Here is an 18,201-nt window from a genome sequence, read left to right as displayed (position 1 = left end):
GGGCTGGGAGGCGGTGGGCCCGGGTTGACTCGGTGTGGGTGCCGGTGGGTGGATGCTGTCTGTGAGGAGGCGGCAGGAGGATGCGGGCGGCGCCCTCCGCGGCGGCATGGACGAAGACGGCGAGCTGGAGGAGGGGGAGGCATACGGCGACGACACGGCCTTCGTCGACCCCGACGTCGCGCTCTCTTACATTGTGAGTGCCCGCCCGCCTCCCTCGCCCAGCAGCTTCCTTTCGCTGCAGTTCCCATGCTTCGTTTGGTATAGATGACTTAGATGCAGCCTACCAATTGAGCGCAACCAGCGGCTTGATCGGCCAAATCCGCGCCGGCAAAGAACGTGCTTTTCTTGCCTGTTCGATTCTCCCGCTCTGCACGAGCGATTCCCACTCCAGGGCCGGCGGCGATCCCGTTGGTAGACCATTTAGCTCATCCAAAAATCGTGTCTTTACTAGTTCACATGGCGCTGCAAGCAGCAGCATTCGTGGTTCATTTAATTCATCCGAAATTCCTGGCTCTAGTAGTTCACCTGGCACGGGAAGCAGCTAGCCTCATTGGTGGATCAAATTAGAGTTCATTACACAGCTTCTCGCTCTCTTGATGATGTGATGATAAGTTTGTCTAGGCAGCGGTTTAACGATGCTACTTCCAACTGGTATTGGAAGCAGTTGCATTTGGGGGATCCATTTAAACTTTGCGCAGTTCGTCGCTTTGTTGGCGATGATCAATTTGTCTAGGCAAGGTTTTTCGATGCTGCTACTAGTTCACATGGTGCTACTAGAAGCAGTCGCATTTGGTGGATCATTTAAAGTTTGCTCAGTTTGCCGCTTTGTTGACGGTGATAAATTTTCCTAGGTAACAGTAATTCGATGCTAGTTCAGCTGGTACTACAAGCATTCACATTTGGTGGATCATTTAAAGTTTGCGCAGTTTGTGGCTTTGTTGATGATGATAAGTCTAGGTAACAGTTGTATGATGCTAGTTCACAGGGTACTAGAAGCAGTCACATTTGGAGTATCATTTAAAGTTTGCGCAGTTTGTCGCTTTGTTGATGATGATGATAAATTTTCCTAGGTAACGGTTTTTCGATGCTAGTGCACGTGATAGTAGAAGCAATCGCAAGTTTGTTGCTTTGATGATGATAAATTTGTCAAGTAAATGATTTTATGATTCTGTTGTTATGGAAGAAAAGGCGAGCCTCTTGGTTGGATGGGGTGTTATCTTTGGTGTACAAGTACTAATTTGGATTTAGATACTCTCTGTTCGAGACCACACCGTACATTCATTGCAAAATGGATCAAACCCTGAACATAAATCAGTAAAACGTGTTTTACGATGCTAGTTCACATGGTACTAGAAGCAGTCACATTTGGAGGATCATTTGATGTTTGCGCCATTTGTCGCTTTGTTAATGATGATAAATTTTCCCAGGTAATGGTTTTTTGATGCTAGTTCACGCGGTCCTGGAAGCAGTCGCATTTGGTGGATCATTTAAAGTTACGCAGTTTGTCTCTTTGTTGACGATGATAAATTTTCATGGGCAGCAGTTTCTTGATGCTAGTTCATGTGATACTGGAAACAGTCACATTTTTTTTCCGTGAAAACGCAAAGACTTTTGCATTTCATTTCATTGAATAGATAGAGTTTTACAGTCCTCCTAGGAAGCAGTCACATTTGGTGGACCATCTAAAGTTTGCGCAATTTGTCGCTTTGCTGCTGATGATAAATTTGTCAAGTAAACGATTTTATGATGCTGTTCTTAAAAAAGAAAAGGCGAGCCTCTTGGTTGTACGGGGTGTTACCTTTGGTGTGCAAGTACTAATTTGTATTTAGCCATTCTCTATTTGAGACCAGACCTTACATTCATTGCGAAATGGATCAATACGTGAACATAAATCATTAAAACATGTTTTTATTCTGAGCTTAAGGTCAACAGTTGCTTCACACTTCATATGCTCAAATGTTGAATTTCAAACTTCCAGTACGCGCTGTATACCTGATATCTTATTGTACAGAAGATAGAGAAAAACATGAATAGTGAAGATTTGGTTGGAAATGGAAAACAGTTGAAGGCACTGCCTTTTGATTTACTTCAAAAAAATGCTTGTTTGGGAATTATGCAAGAGATCACTATAGCTTTACTCTCATTTGTACCAAAAACCAGCAACATGAGTGTGAGTAGTGGCCAGCAGTTTAATACAGTGAAAAATACACTAGCAACTTTACTTTGAAGGTTATATACTGCACCCACAATCATATTTGCCGTGGTCACTATTCTTATTTTGTGTGTTTCTGGTGTGTTCTATTTAGGATGAAAAACTCCAAGATGTACTAGGCCATTTCCAGAAGGACTTTGAAGGAGGCGTGTCTGCAGAGAATCTAGGTGAGGAGATGTTGAGCTGTTGCTGCAGTCAGCTTGATTTGGCTTCATTCATTTAACACTTCACTTATCTTTGACAGGATCCAAGTTTGGTGGATATGGTTCATTTTTACCTACGTACCAGCGTTCCCCCCTCCTGCCCCAAACTAGAACTCCACCTAAGGCGGCAAACCTTGGCTCAAGATCTCCTTATCACCAGTCTATTGAGGTGCTTACCTTAGCTAGCTCTGGCTGTACTGTTCTGGAATAGTATTGTCATGAACATACATTCATATTGCATTGATGGTGATTTATAATGTAGGCTGTGCCTCAGAACCCGACGTCTGTGGCGGTTCCGTCTGTTTCCCAGAACAGTGGTTCCGCATTACCTTTTTCGGGTGATTCAGTTAAAAAGGAAAGATGTGAAAGCGCAACAGCTAAAAGGAGCACTGGCAATCATGATCCTTCATATGGTTCATCTAAGTCTAGTGATCAGAACAGATTTAAAGTTCGGATAAAAGTTGGTTCAGACAATGTCTTGGCGAGAAATAATGCAGCTATTTACAGTGGTTTGGGCCTTGATATTTCTTCACCTTCATCTGTGGAGGATAGTCCCGATGGCTACAGGGGACTCTCCCCGGAATTTGACAATGTACAACTTGAATCCCCCCGGACCATTCTTCAGGTAAAGTAGTGCATGATAACTGTATTAGCTCTTTGTACTTATATTTCTGTATGAACTGTTCAATGGGCGAATAACCACTTCCATTTTTAAACACGACCACACAGATCATGACATGCTTCTCAGTTCCGGGAGGGTTCTTACTATCCCCTCTGAAGGGCAGTATTTTGCAATTGACGAAAAAGGTTGTGCCTTCATCAAAGACACGGGAAACAAGCGTGGACATAGAAAATGCACAGGAAGCATCTGAAGGGCATGTAGTTAAGAAAATGAAGCCTGATGGTAAGAAAAAGAAACCCATAGAGGTGAAGAGGTCAAGTAACATAAATGATCCAACTGCAGTTATGAAAAAGGAGATCGATATAGAAACACTTGTCGGTCAAAAGATCGTATCAGAAGCTCTCAACATACCCATTTTGTCTAGTTCCAGAGGCATGGAGACAAAGGGCGAGAGTCACTTTGAAGAGGAGACAGCAGGAAAATATTTGGAAGGAAATAAGGATGCCCGGTTGAAAGAAGGGGCTATAAACAGCAACATAAAGACAATTAAAACTGAAACTGTCAAAGTGGAGACAACTAAATGTTCAGAAAGTGGTGGTCTTGGCAGCTCAGAAATGGAATTTTCAGCAGCAAAAAGGGAACTGAAACCCATGACAGAAAAGACAGCGACTTTGGAAGAGATGAATACAACTAATGACACTGATCTTCTGTTGGATAGGAAGCATGAAAGAAGAATAAAACCTGAGAGTAAAAGCAATGGTGCTGGAGTTAGCTTTGAAGATAACACGGTTATAGATGAAAGAACTCCTGCTGTTTGCAGGAGCATGGAAAAAGTGCCTAGCAAAGAAACTTTACTTTATGATGCAAGTTCGAAAAATAACACCAAGAGTGAGGCCAAAAGAATCCATAGGGAGCAAAAGAAGAATGCTGCAACATCTTCTGATTTCCTGGATGTTGACAATGGGGCTCGTTCTTCTGCGGCAGTCAAAGAGAGAAAGCATGATTCTCAGTCCAAATCTAGTCACTCCGGGAAGAAACCCAAACCAAAATCACATAGAGATGTCAAGGACAGTTTGCCTGACGGATCTTATGGATGCAAGGAGCAAGTTATATTGGAGAATGGAGGTGGATTGGGAGAGTTGCAGCCAAAGGAAAAGTCTTGGAGCAAAAGGGATATTGATATGCCTGGGGCGTCAAAGAGGGAGATTTCATCTGGTGCAAAGCACGATAGACATACAGCTTCTGAGGAACAGAAAATGCATGTACCTCCAGCTTCTGTCTCAACTGCAAATGCAGCCCCTGCACCCCAAGTACCACACCTGATAGATGAACATTGGGTTCAATGTGACATATGCCAGAAATGGCGTCTCTTGCCATATGAAACAGATATGAGTACCCTTCCAAAGGAGTGGAAATGTAGCATGCAACTGTGGCTGTAAGTTCAAGTTCATATACAACTGTTTATACTTCCTACTCTTTTTTACTGCTTCTGTTCTTCTCTCAACAAGTCTTATCACTAGGTAGTGCGTGACCAGCATGCCTTATTATCGTGGCTTCTTTTAAACTACTACACTTGTACTACACACAGACATTTTCTCCTGTTCAAGCTGAACACCGACAATCAATGGTTCAGTTTTGATATCTTTTTTGTGGGTTTCTGCCTTATTATATTACACTTGCACTGTTAGGTTGTAGTTTACTAGTCTATACTATTTTGCCATTGAATTGGTATCTTTTAGCACCGTAATGTATTTCCATGTTTGTAAGTTCATGAACAGTCTTTTTTCCTTTTCTGAAGAGCTAGAATTTGGAAATTTTGCAGACCTGGAATGAATAGGTGCGATGTTGGTGAGGATGAGACTACAAATGCTCTCAATGCACTATACGTCTTACCAGCCCCTGCCAACGGCATTCCTCCAGTTGGTCATTCTCATGTTGCTTCTTCAGGACTAACAACAGCCTTCAATGTAAATGGACATGCTGAACAGAGTAGGAAAAGGAAAAGTGCTCCAGGTGATAGAATAAGTGTCATTGATGGTGGTCACTCAACACAAGCTTCAGCTTATCCAGTGAGCAGCCAACATGCTCCTACTAGAATTAAATCTAGTGCTGATAGTAACCAGTATCATACTGAGAGAAACTCTGTGAGCAAATCAGTTGACCCTTTTACTGAAAAGAAGAAGTCCAAGAGTAAGAGCCGTGGCAGCCATTCTGATGGAGGTTCTGTTATTGTTCTCCCTTATATTATTTCAGTTATATTTGATACACTGTCTTCCTTTCTGCTTTTACTATGATTTGTATTTATTTTTATTTGGCGACAACACAGGAGATCTCATGGAAAGACCCAAGAAGCATTCAAAAGGAAAAAGTAAGAGAGAGATAGATCATTGTGAATATAAAGCTTCTAAGAAAATAAAAAAGGAGGACCGGCATCGTTCTAGCAGAGATAGGAATGCTAAATGTGATTTAGCGAGTGGAGACATTCCTGATGAGGCCAAGGCTTTGCTTTTGAAGGCAACAATCTTAAACAATTTGGGTGAAAAAGGTGACGTTTCTTCATTAAAGCAACAAAGCGCTCCTAGGTATGATCGTTTGGATAAATCCAAGAGAGACAAGGACGATGATGTAGTTCTTTCTGAAGACAGGAACAAGGAAACCTTTCACACCTCAGATGCACAAAGATCAGACTTTTCTACCAAGAAGAGGATAGTAAAGGAATGGGAGGAGAGTCAGCACAATTCAACAGCTCATGTGAGCAATGGAACCACAGTGAACCACAGCTCTGTTGCCAAGGAAACCTATAAGGATCAGAACTTAAAGGAAACAAAGCCAAAGTTGAAGAAGTCTGAAGAACTGTACTCAACCACGGATTTCAGATCAGTAAAAGGTCAGATTTTATCTTGTAATGAAGGGCATGTAAACAATGAACTTGTCGAGGATAGCACAGATTTTGCGGGCAAAAGAGGTTTGAACTTGGTTGGACCCGCTTCTGGTGACATGGCCCACATTCAGACTGCAGCTGTGACTTCAAGCTCTTCAAAAGCTTCAGATTCACAGAAGAAGAAACATAATTCCCATGTTGCGAAGATTTCGCCAATTGAGTCAGTTTCCTCATCACCAGTGAGAAACTCTAACATTGATAAGCCCCCCCATAACAGAATATTGGAGAAAGATGGACCTATGAATACTAATTCAAGCACCATGCCGAGTTCAGTAAAGCATCTAAATAGTGAAGCTGGTATAGTGGACAATGTTCGGCAGGCTAAGAAATCCAAGGATAGTCTGCTTGCAAGTGAACCTGTCTTGCATAGTTCTTTGCAAGGAAGTTCTGACAAAGATGATGATCTGGTTCAGTTAACTCGAGGTCATGCACCCGAAAGACTTTCTTTGAGAAAGGGCTTGGATGATGATACACATCATGCATCTGGGAGAAAGGATTCCACTGTGAATGGCTCCAGTGCATCTAGGGGTTATAACCACTTGCATTCTGGTGATAAAAATAGCTCGCGCACTGATGGCTCTGTGGTGCAACCTAGAGCTGCAGTCTTGGACGCTAAAGGAGATACAGTTGCGAATGCTCATACGAAAATTGCAGCTTCCATGCAAGACAGAAATGGATCAACTCATTGCCCTCCGGATGGAAATTTTCAACCACAGTTGTCATCCGGAAAAGATAAATTATATCCCAAGAGTAACAAGCAAGATACAGAGAAGCCCAAAGCCCAAATGGTTCCTTCACCTTTGAAAGAAACCCACTCCACTCCAGTAAAATCCAATGCGTCAAAATTGACACCACAGTCAAGGAGATGCAGTGATGAAAATGGAGGGCAACACGGTGTTTCAAAACAGGGTACTTCAAATCCCGCAGACACTTCCAGTCCAGCTATGAAAGATGGTAATTCAACTGCTGCATATGCTCTCAAAGAAGCTCGGGATTTAAAGCACAAGGCTAACCGTTTGAAGGTTGTTCACCATTGTTTTTCTCTTATGAATATGTTAACTTTTGTTGTGTAAGGACCTTACCAACTTTCTCTGCAGAAAGAAGGAAAAGATCTTGAAAGCACAAGGCTTTACTTTGAGGCAGCCTTAAAATTTCTGCATGTAGCGTCACTTCTGGAACCTCCTAGTATTGATGGTGGGAAACAAGGCGATGCAGCTCAGAGCATGTTTTCTGATACTGCAAAACTCTGCAAGTAAGCTAATACAGAAGTATATGTTATGCTGTTCTAATTGCCAACCTATTCATTTCTGTGAATATACTCCCTAGTTATAAATTGGGAACTAGTGCCTGGAAGTTCTTGTTCTGCATGGCCTGACTTGAATGGGCACTATCATCACATGTTTAGTCGTAGTTTTCACAACACAGTTAATTAGCCTGATGGTAGTCGCAATACAGTCCATGTACAGTTATATTTATATTACAAAGCTGATGTGATATTACTAATTTTTATGCCAGCTGGATCTAGGAAAATTTTGCTCCGATAACCGTATAATTGCCCGTTTTATCAAATTATAGTCTGAAGTTGCAGTTTTGTGTAACAGTACTCATGTTTTTACGTGAAGAGTGGTCAAGAGTTGTCACTAAAGTTAATTATATTTATTTTATTGCCCAGCTTTGTTGCTCACGAATATGAAAGGTGCAAGAAGATGGCTGCTGCTGCTTTAGCATATAAATGTGTCGAAGTAGCTTATCTCAAGGCTGCATACTACAAATACCCTATTGCAAGCAAGGATCGACAGGTGTTGCAGGCAGTTGTACAGACTACACCAGGTAGTTCATCTAATTAGTAGAATTTAAGTTTATATCTATTGTGAAATTTAGCTCGCAGTGTAGATTTTCAAAAAACATTAAACCGGATTAATGCAAAAACTGGACTATTATGCGTTGCCAAAAACTATCTAAGTATCATCAGTTAAAAGAATAAAACCAGACTATCATATTTTCTCAGTGCTATCCTGCTATCATATCATGACTCTTCTCTGGATGTTTTTATTTGTTTGACTCGATATTGTTACTTTTGTAGGCGAATCACCATCATCTTCTGCCTCAGACATTGATAACCTAAATAACAATGGATTATCTAAGAAGGCCCCTTCAAACAAGGATGCTAATTCACCTCAAGTTGCTGGGAATCATTTGTTACTGGCTGTTCGCAATCAACCACACTTGACAAGGTTACTAGCTTATGTAAGTTTTTGAATAATCCTGACAAGCAGCTCAATGAAGTTCCCCTTTATAGTGATTTTTAATGGTTTATAACTATTTCATAATCTGTCGAGAATGTAGTAAGAAAAATAAAAACATTTATAGTATTGGTATGCCTAATCATATTCAGCTGTTCTTTATGTTCATTGTGCGTCTAGGCCATGATGGCTTCCTCTCAAGAATCGGACACTCATTATGATAATGCTCGCTGCAGTGGAACATATACCACTAATTGACTAAATAGTGCATGCTGAAACCATGTTTATTGTTAGAAAGGAATTGACTAGTAGTTTTGTTGCGCTCCTGCTAATTGTGAATTGTTAGTTCTTTTTTCTGGTTGCGTTTAGAGCAGCCAATAATGCTATGCTGGTATCACAGAAAGCTGAAATTGATGCCTTTAAACAAAGATGGCACCAATTTTTCGTCTTTTTTGTTAACCAGAAAGTACAACAATTGGTCAGAAATTTTGGGCTTTGAATTTATGTTGAAATGGTGAAATTGTGTGTGTGATAGCTGCTCTTGCTGCATGGCAGTAGCAAACTAGCAATGGTGATAGTTGCGAGCCTTGTGATTGGTAGGGCGGTGCATTGATTGGATATATGAATTGAAATCGATCTGAACTTCCAGTAACCGATATACCTCTAGTGGAGTTGTATGATGCAAATTTCTTAAAAGTAGTAGCCTAGAGTTTTGAGCATTGCAATGTATAGTTTTGGAATAACTTCATAAAACAGCAAACTGGATAGATCTTGGCAATCATAAGCAACTGGCTCGCTTTGTGGTGAACTTTCAACTGTGTCCCGGAAAGAATGTTGTCTTGAGCAATGACCTTATTTTAGGATAAGCTGCACCCATATTGGATAGGATCATCCCATTATTCATGTGGTCCAACTTGTTCATGACATTAATTGGCATTGATGTAATTACGTGGCACCAACTCATATACTCCCTCCGTTCCTTGATATAAGCCATATAGTTTTTTGAGAAAAATTCCAAAATACAAGATATATTGCGTTGTATCACTTGTATGGAGATTTTTTTTTAGAAATTCTATTATGTTTACTTATCTAATGTGAACTCCTCTATTTTCTCACGTCAATTAGTCAGAAGTAATCTTGCCCAAATCTGCTCTAGCTTTACCTTCAAGTGTGTTCTTTAATATTCGTGCCAAAAACTATAGGGCTTATATTTAGGATCAGAGGGAGTATTACTCAAACAGTCATACCAGATTAGAATGTTAAAATGGAATTAGGATAAGATGAGCCTAATCGAGTCATCAAACCAAACACCTGTTGAAATAAGACAATGCTACTTTCAGGAGAGAATAGCCAAAATACCACGAGTCAAAACTAAAAGTGCCAAAATAGAACTAGTTACTTTCAAGACATGCTCATTGGTTCTTTAATGGGTCTGGATCTGATGTTATATTATTCTTTTTCTTAGACGAATGATGTCAATTGTGCCTTTGAGGCAACTCGGAAATCACAGACGGCAATTGCTTCTGCTGCTGGCAACCATGAAAAAGGAGTAGATGGTGTTTCTTCAGTGAGAACTGTTCTGGATTTTAACTTCAGAAGTGTGAATGATCTACTCAGACTCGTGCGGCTTTCAATGGAATCTATCAGCTGCTGACATGATCAGAATCGAAGAAAATGACATGATGGTAGTATTTAGTGGAAAAGTTCAATAGTGCAGAATCCTTAGGTCTTTTCATTTAGGCATGCTGGTTAATTTGTACAGGAAGTTGGTTTGAGATTCTTCTTATTTTTGTTTCCTTAGTGGCATCCCGTTATTATGCATAGTCACTGGCAGCCTAGCATCAACTTGGAAGATCTGAACTGTCTAGCAACTGAGGCAGCTGAAGATGAGCTTCATTGCTCCACAGTTGCGATCCTTTGGACACTGAAGGCATGTAACTCTCAGATTGCACTTGATAGGAAAATGCAAAATATTACCTGGAAAATGGCTCGTTCTCAAGCACTCTCTTTGCCTACATGCTGCAAATCATGCGGTTTGTCACTGAGCTGGCTTATGGATGAAGAGTCTGTCAATTTTTCTGTGTACTGTACAAGATGATGTGTTCCCTGCTTAACAGTTTTGATGGTATGTTTCAGTTAAATATCAAATTTTTTGACAACCTATTGGTGCTCCATAATGTTTACATAATCTTCATTATTGCGCAGGGGAGAGGCCAACAGTGTCAATTAAGAGTGCAAACCAAGAAAACACCTAGTGGTGTTTCTTTTTCGGTATTTTTAAGAGGGCATGTATTCTGGAGAAAGTTCAAGCAGGTATGTTTACTAGTATTTAGTCCATTAATTGTTATGTTGACATCCATGTTTGCTTGCACCTCAAGAAAGTGAAGGATATGACTTGCTGAATGAATGTCACTTGGTATTTTATGGTGGTGAAAATTGACTAGTAGTGTGTTTGTCATGATATATTGACATCAGGATCCCATTTTTAATTGAACAATTTGAAGTCACCCTTGAGTGAGATCATATTAGAACAATGGTTTCTCCTTAGAATCATACTATACATATGCATGCTGCATACACAGTCAGTCCTGTAATCTTGCAAGGGTGGTACTGGCTTTCAGCTAATCCCCTATTTGTTTTATGTAATGCGGCAGCTAACTGTATTGGGTTTGTTGTTTATCTGTTTTCTTTTGTAATTCAAGGATATCCTAGTAATCATAAAAAAAGTGTTTCTAAATTTTCAAGTACACACTGTTGTTTTGAAGCTTCGTTGGTCATATGTAACTAGTTTACTACGGCATAAATCTGAAACAAGCTAGAACTGGTTTGCTGCGATTTGTTTACTTAAAAAGATCCATGGTCATGTGTATGTCTTATTGTAGACTTTGAAAGTATAAAAACTGTACCTCACCTCGCCACTGGCATGTACTAGTAAGCTGAAACGAAGAACATACTGCTTGTTTCATTTGTTCCACTTCAACTGACACGATGATGGTGCCTTTTTTCTTTTCAGGCTTCAAAGAAGTAACCACTTGGACCATTACCTGTGTATGAACATTGTACAAACATTTTTCATGTGCAATAGGCTAACCCGTTTTTTCATTATCAATACCAGAGATTGTCAGCGGAACATGTACATGTATAACAGTAAAGTCTCGGACTCCGTCCAAGTTTTAGTCCCCATTACCTATCTTGCAAAATTGCCCCGTTTCACATTTGGTTGTTTAAGGTAGTGTATAGCTAACCTTGACCTAAAAATGTGTTGCAGAATGCAAAATAAGTCTACTTTGTAGCGTGAACCCAGCCTGAGCAAAGTGACGTGAATTGCTGCATTTCCTCGGAGTTCTGAGACATTAGAAAACACTTGTCTTTCCCATGGAGAAATAGTTCTTCAAAAGCTTCATCTCCCAGCCTAACCCCTCTGCCACTTTGTATATCTCCTCCGTGAGCGGATGCCTTGCCGGTGCTGGCGCCAAAGTCCACCCAACTGAACCCAATCTTTGTCACGCCTCTCTCCCTCATCTGCCTTCTTACCTTCGCCACGCGTCCCCAGCCCCCCTTCTCAGCAGAGATGTTGGACAGCAGCACGTAGGCACCAGACTATGCTGGCGACCCTCTCCGCGATGCTGGTATTGCCATGGATTTGGCAGGCACCAAGCAAGCTCTGTAAAGCTGAGATGCTAGGTCCGGATGCCATCTGTAGCATGAGCTCCTCTGCCTCCTCCAACCTCCCCGCTCGGCCCAACATATCGACGACACACCCGTAGTGCTCTGGCCCGAGCTCGACACGGTACTCAGCAACCACCGAGTCGAATATCTCTTTGCTAGCATCGACCGCACCTCTGTAGCGGCAGGCCGTGAGGACGGAGAGAAGCACCACATTTCTGGTGCCACCTCGGAGCGCACCATGTTGTCGAAGAGGCTCATGCTGACGTCATAGCTCCCGTGCTTCATCGTTCGCTGAGATCATTGCCCTCCACACAATGAAGCTCCGGTGGGCTGCCCCCTCGAATACCTTCCATGATTCCTCCAAGCTACCACGCTTGGCGTACATGTCGATGAGAGTGTCGGAGACTTACTCGCTGGTGCTGGGCCCACGTTTCAGATTCTGGCAGTGATATGCCTCACCGTAGGTCATGGAGACCGTTTCGACGGCGGTGATCGCGCTGATGACGATCGAAACGTGGTCTTGCTGGGTCTCAAGCACCTGACCATCCACGAGAAGACGTCAAGAGCGTCGATACACTGTGAGTAGCCGGAGATCAAGCATTCCAAGCGATGATATCCCGGTGAGGCATGAGACCGAATACCATCCGGGCATCGTCCATGCGCTGCAGCTTCGCCTACATGGTGATGTCGGGGAGCGTACATGGTGACGCCACGGGAAATAGGGACGGATCCAGGAATTTAACCGATTTTTTCCAGAGTCCTTTAGCGACATTAATGTCGGGGAGCGGCCGAATGTTCATTGGAAACTAAATCCTCACCTGTATCCTTGTTTCGGTTGGGTTCTAATGGCTGCTAAAAATGTTTAGCATCTATTTTTTTACCATTTGGAAATTTAGAAATAGGGTTTATTTTGAGAACAAGGTTTTCCAAATTTTCCATCTCATGGTCATGGATTACTGGTGTGAACTGCTGAAACTAAGAATGCGAAAATCATTGATAGGCTGAAGCTGGTGATTCACTGAACTTTTCCAAATTTTCAAAAGAAGGATTATAATGTGAGGTCATCCTGGCGGTGCGGTAGCTGAGAGATGGAAACAATTGCAAACTGAGTCCCAGTCGTGGTCGAGTTGCAATTTGCAAGCTGAGCTATATCTCTGAAAAATTTCCTAGGGCTGTGCTGACATCGCACGCGTTCCAAAACCTTGAATGTGCTTTATTTGAGTTCTGCTTTGTATGTAAATAAAGAACCCGATGGTTTCGTTAATGAAGCTAAGGGGAAGCCCCTTTGACTATATAAAAAGGATCCGAATTATGTTTATAGTATTGTAAGAGAGTCTGAAAGAACAATGCAACCAACAGCGCATCCGATAGGCCGATACATAGATAATGCCAACAAATTGAAGATTACTTAGTCCTTGATGCCACCCTTGATGCCGGCACAGCAGACGAGGTACTCTTGCAAAGTACAGGGGCGAGCAATAGGCCCTAACCTCCACACTCGTCCATGGCTACGCATCAATGCAGATTTGTCATGGACAAATTGGAACGGTGGATCGGTTGTCCTGTCTCTGAGGTAGCGCACACCAATTTCTCCGGTGCAGTAGCTGTCTGGCCCAAAGTACACCGCGTTCCCTGCCACAGACGGGAACCTCTCGGTGGAGAGGGAGAAGCACGCCAACTCACCGACGAACAACGCGCGGTGGCGGCCGATGTCCTCCACTGGGACTAGCCTCTTTCCTGCCAGGTCCACATGGAGGACCTGGATGAGGTGCCACCGATTGGGCATGTAGTCGCTCTCCACCCTGATAGCGTCCATCTTCTTCCCGCGCTTCATTTTCCTCCGCTCTGCCGAACTGAAGTGATCAAGGCATTTGTAGTGGCGCACCAACAACATGCCCCGGTGCCGCTGGTGTTCGTCGGCCGGGACGAGGTAGGAGATCATTTTGCCGTTGATGTTCTCTTTGAAGGGCTGGTCCATAACCACGGGCACCAGCCGAGGTTCAGGACCTACCCTCACCTGCAGTACATTCCCCTCGAACGTTGCCAAGTAGACACGCCCTTGCAGCGTCGACACCGACGTGTATTGGATGTGACTATCGAGCAAACGGTCTCTCAGGAGCGCCCACTGCGTGTCACCAGGCTTGGCATATGCGACAAAACTCACCACGCCTCTCATCATGAGCACGACCGTCGCCGGGGAAGTTTCGTCGGAGATGCCGGCGTAGATAATTCGCGGGATAGGGATTAGCTTCCCGGTCCATACACTGTGCATAGCCCCAAGTTCGGCGGTGATGGGCGGGAGGTCGATGAGGGTCCCGGTGAGCGGGTTGAGCAGGCGCACGTCGTGGCTCGCCTTGTTGCGCAGGAGCAGTAGGCCCTCCGTGCTGGCCTCGACTTGGTGGGTGGAGAGCTCCTGGAGGTCGATGTGGACGCATGCGCCCGTTGAGAGGTTGAGGAAGCGACGCCGCACACCTTTGGTGTTGTTGGAGAGCATGGTCCAGCGGCGGAGGCGGATGTCGAGGTCGCGCGGGTTGGTGGTGCACTTCCTCCACTCCTTGCATGCGACGCGGAGGCGGATGTAGCCGGTCACGTCGTAGCGGAGCACCCTGACGGCGATGTCATCGACTAGCTCCGATGGCAAGCTAGACCAATCCCTCCTGTCGAATTTCAAGCAGATTTGGAAACAGATCTTACCAAAAGCAAGAGGAATTAGCTAGGGCCTGCGGGTGATTCAATCCAACTCACCGCTCATATTCTTCCTGGTTGCATTTGTGCAACGGCTGGTCGCGGCCATAAACTAGACAGTGATCGGCGAGATTGCGACGGGTTCGCTTGATCATAGTACACTTTGCTTAGAAGATCTGTGGCGACGGCTGACACCCTAAGAATGGACAGGGTACCTCTATATATAGTGGAAGTGGAAAATTAGAAACCCTAAGAATGTTACTAGCCATCGGATTTCCTCACGGAGACGATCTTAGCCGTACGATTCCCTTCAGTTTCTTACCGGGCCTGATAACCCTCCCACCTACCCGGGTAGAAACCCTAATGGGCCAATCCCTTCCACTCGCCTACCACCGCTGCCACGTGTGTTCCCTTTTTGGGATCCGCCTCTCCCAACCACCGATTCTCCCCTACTTCGTTCTTTATTGGGCCTATTCGTCGCCCTTTCAACCAGGTGGATCCATCCTCAACTGGCCCACCATCCAACTCTATGGCCAAGCCCCTTCCTCTGAGCTGTTATTTCCATCCTCTCATGCCTCCAAGTAGAAGTTATTTTCATACTCCCATGACAATATACATTAGCTAATAGTTAGTAATAAAATGAGGATGCCAGACAACATCGGTCTTCTATTCGACAAATCCTTCCAGAATATCGCGTGTACTATGCCCACTATGCCCACGTGAACTTCTGCTCCATTTGAACTTCTGCCCAAACTGAATATGTTGACATACCCTCTCTAAGCAGATAACCATATAATACAAATAAAGATGTAACAACCATAGATGATATACCTTTGCTCTTAGCATTCTATAGGGGTAGATGTGGTTGGCTGGACGTCGATGATGTCATATTTTCCCTATTGATCCATATGAGTGGTGCTTCTGGGCATAAGCTAGTCCTACCTTATGACAACAATGTTTTTTGCGGTTCCATTCCATTTCATTCCTATGGGTCATGAATCATCTCTTCTTTACCAGCAATTCAATGCCCCAAACAAACTGCGAGTTCTTTCTTTCTTTATACACTTTACCATTTCTATAACTTCAGTCACTTAATTGCCATGTCTCACACTATTTGTGATCAGTTTTGACCATGTTGGTCCAACAATCCATCTATTTAATATGGTAGTTACAAGGTTTCCTTTCTCATTTGCCGCTGTGTTTATAAATCGTCCCAGACTGAACTATTTCTTAGCCACAACACATAATTTTTTACCAAATTTGCACATTTAATGTGTGCACAAACTGTGTAAAAATATATACAATAAAAGAATCTGCATGGTATATATTAATGGTTAACGGTTTTTATCAAAGACCATGCAAAATAAAGTGTCCCTTGTATTTTGGGTCGTAGGAAGTGTTACATATAATGATCAAGACACTTAGTTCAACAAACACAACCTAGTTTATGTCGTACCACCCGAAGGGGGTTGTTGTGATTTGTAGGTCATCTATGAAGTTCCATGTAATATTTTCCTTGTGGACACACAAAAGTGTTTCTTTGTGGCCTAGCTAGTCTAAGCTTATGTTGGATATTTGCGATACAACTCTGATGCTCGTAAGTGATTTGGATTATCAGCCATCCAATCTCCTGACCGACATGATCTAAGTCGTGTGGTTTCGCTTAGTTTCTCGCAGCGTATGGTAACTCTCCCACCCATCCCCATTAAAAACCCTAATGTGCAAATCTCATCAACTCCCATACTATCGCTGCTACTTCTTTTGCCATCTCCCCCCCCCCCAATACCCCTAGCTTTCGCTTTTATGCACCACCGTTTTTCTTCATCAATTTTTTAAAATTAACTGATAGAAACGTCAAAGTTCTACTCCCTAATTCCCAAATATTCCACTTTAACAATTCTACTTGCTAACTTGCAAATACTGAATCGTGCTTGTGTTTATTTTGTATTCTTATGTGTTATTGATCTTTCCGTGAATCTTACATCATGGTTAACAAGTTATGCGCAAAGGGTCTATGCCGTTTTTTTCAAGCACCTGAATATGTATACTTCTGAAAGTTCTTTGCTTGTCAGGACATCCGAATTAGGTTGCGGGTATGAATTAGCTTCCTCGGCTTCACGGGAAATAGGGACGGATCCAGGAATTTAACTTTTGGTGTTCAAACCCCAACCAAGACAAAGCATAAAGTTGAAGAAAAATGAAAATGACCCATGCCTTCACGCCAATAAAAATATAAATTGGTCATTGTAGCAACAATATCTCAAAAGATTTAAGAATTGCAACAGAGTAAAGGAAATTACAATATGACCGTACGATTTGTCATAGTTTTGAAGCGAGGAAGGGAGACATGATGGCTTTGAAGGAAATTGCATCATCATCTTTTTATTTCTATCCTCTACTTGGCTAGACACAGGAGGCATGATAGATTCTCATGGGCACCGTCTACCTGAGTTGCTGCTCGATGTGTGTGTGTGTGGGTGGGTGGGTGTGGGGGGGGGGGGGTGTGCTAGTCATAGATCGCTACTCTTTTTCCCTTTATAGGCTGGTCAATGTTGCTGCCATCGATCGGTCTGGGCTGGTCGCTCTCAGCTTGTTGGGAGGGCCTTCTAGTCGAGTCGTATGTGGCCATCATATGTGCTAGTTGCTAATTCAAGGTTTGGTCAACTTGGAAAACACAACATGCTAGAAGATACTAGAAGTGGTATATGGACACTATATATATTATATACATAAATATTTATGTGCAAAATTGTGGGTGTTCATATGTGAAAGTGCATGGAGCCCCCATGTGTGGTTTTGGTAATTAATGACAATCCCTATGGACTAATGTTTGCATTGAGTTATATTTGTAGGAGTTGTACATAGACAATTCTTGAACCATTTGTTGGCTTCAAGGTTGCAATAAGAAGAATTTGATGAAGGATATCAAGTGTCAAGTATGTCTTGAAGATGAAGATGAAGTGAGCCCTCAAGTTACTTCAAGACATCAACATGATGAAGAATGAAGAATGAAGTGCAAGTTCAAGATGAGCCATCTCGAAGAGATCCTTTGCTTGAGTCTTGCCATCCATATGGTGATCATGGATATGTGAAGATGCGCCGAAGAAGAAGCTCTCCCATGGTGGATTATGGGGGAGCAATCCACATGGTGGTCATGGTTATGTGAAGATGCGCCGAAGAAGAAGCTCTCCCATGGTGGATTATGGGGGAGCAATCCACAAGACTTCGTCAAGCAAGCACAAGCAAGAAAGGCGTTCCATCTTATTGAGGTCAAGATTGTCGTCATCAAGCTCAAGTGGAATGCACAAGTATAAGGTTTGGTCTTGATAGGGTTTCTTTCTCACCGGTCTCATAGTTTAGTTGGAGACCGGTTTATAGTTTAGTTGCCGTACTATCAAGAGGGCTCTCGAGTGAGTAACTCGATCGTATCGTTCGGAGAGAGCTCAAACCTTTGCATCCTTGCATCATCTTTCTTGGTTGTTATTTGGATCTTATCCATGAGGTGATTTAGAGCTTGTGGTTATTCTCATGACAAGCTCGAGTTCATCGAAAACGGATTCCGCATGAATCACTTGTTGCGTTTTCGATATTGGAGTTTTTCTCGGTTTCTCGTATTGAGAGGTTTC

The 18,201-nt window shown here is 42.9% G+C and overlaps 2 protein-coding genes across 2 annotated transcripts in view; one reads left to right on the top strand and one right to left on the bottom strand.

The window, feature by feature from the left end:
- Positions 1 to 11,421, top strand: part of LOC127331644 (cysteine-tryptophan domain-containing zinc finger protein 7) — an 11,791-nt gene extending 370 nt beyond the window's left edge. The window contains exons 1-13 of the mRNA XM_051357819.2: positions 1 to 193; positions 2,307 to 2,379; positions 2,457 to 2,584; positions 2,678 to 3,040; positions 3,145 to 4,472; positions 4,860 to 5,257; positions 5,364 to 7,000; positions 7,076 to 7,230; positions 7,651 to 7,808; positions 8,062 to 8,225; positions 9,687 to 10,346; positions 10,427 to 10,534; positions 11,235 to 11,421. The exon at positions 1 to 193 is cut by the window's left edge and continues 370 nt beyond it. Of these exons, the coding sequence (XP_051213779.1) occupies positions 53 to 193; positions 2,307 to 2,379; positions 2,457 to 2,584; positions 2,678 to 3,040; positions 3,145 to 4,472; positions 4,860 to 5,257; positions 5,364 to 7,000; positions 7,076 to 7,230; positions 7,651 to 7,808; positions 8,062 to 8,225; positions 9,687 to 9,875 (4,734 nt within the window). The 5' untranslated portion in view covers positions 1 to 52 and the 3' untranslated portion in view covers positions 9,876 to 10,346; positions 10,427 to 10,534; positions 11,235 to 11,421. The remainder of the gene's footprint in view (positions 194 to 2,306; positions 2,380 to 2,456; positions 2,585 to 2,677; positions 3,041 to 3,144; positions 4,473 to 4,859; positions 5,258 to 5,363; positions 7,001 to 7,075; positions 7,231 to 7,650; positions 7,809 to 8,061; positions 8,226 to 9,686; positions 10,347 to 10,426; positions 10,535 to 11,234) is intronic.
- A 1,877-nt stretch (positions 11,422 to 13,298) lies between these two features.
- On the bottom strand, positions 13,299 to 14,730 carry LOC139835433 (uncharacterized). Its single transcript, XM_071825287.1, has 2 exons — positions 14,636 to 14,730; positions 13,299 to 14,547 (listed from the first exon to the last, which is right to left on the bottom strand). The coding sequence occupies exons 1-2, from the start codon at positions 14,728 to 14,730 to the stop codon at positions 13,299 to 13,301; spliced, it is 1,344 nt and encodes a 447-aa protein (XP_071681388.1).
- Between the last annotated feature and the right edge of the window lie 3,471 nt (positions 14,731 to 18,201).

This window comes from Lolium perenne, chromosome 2 (assembly GCF_019359855.2).
Source record: "Lolium perenne isolate Kyuss_39 chromosome 2, Kyuss_2.0, whole genome shotgun sequence".
NCBI lineage: Eukaryota > Viridiplantae > Streptophyta > Magnoliopsida > Poales > Poaceae > Lolium > Lolium perenne.
Note: the sequence above shows the minus strand (reverse complement) of the source record. Positions and strands in the feature narration are given on the sequence as shown.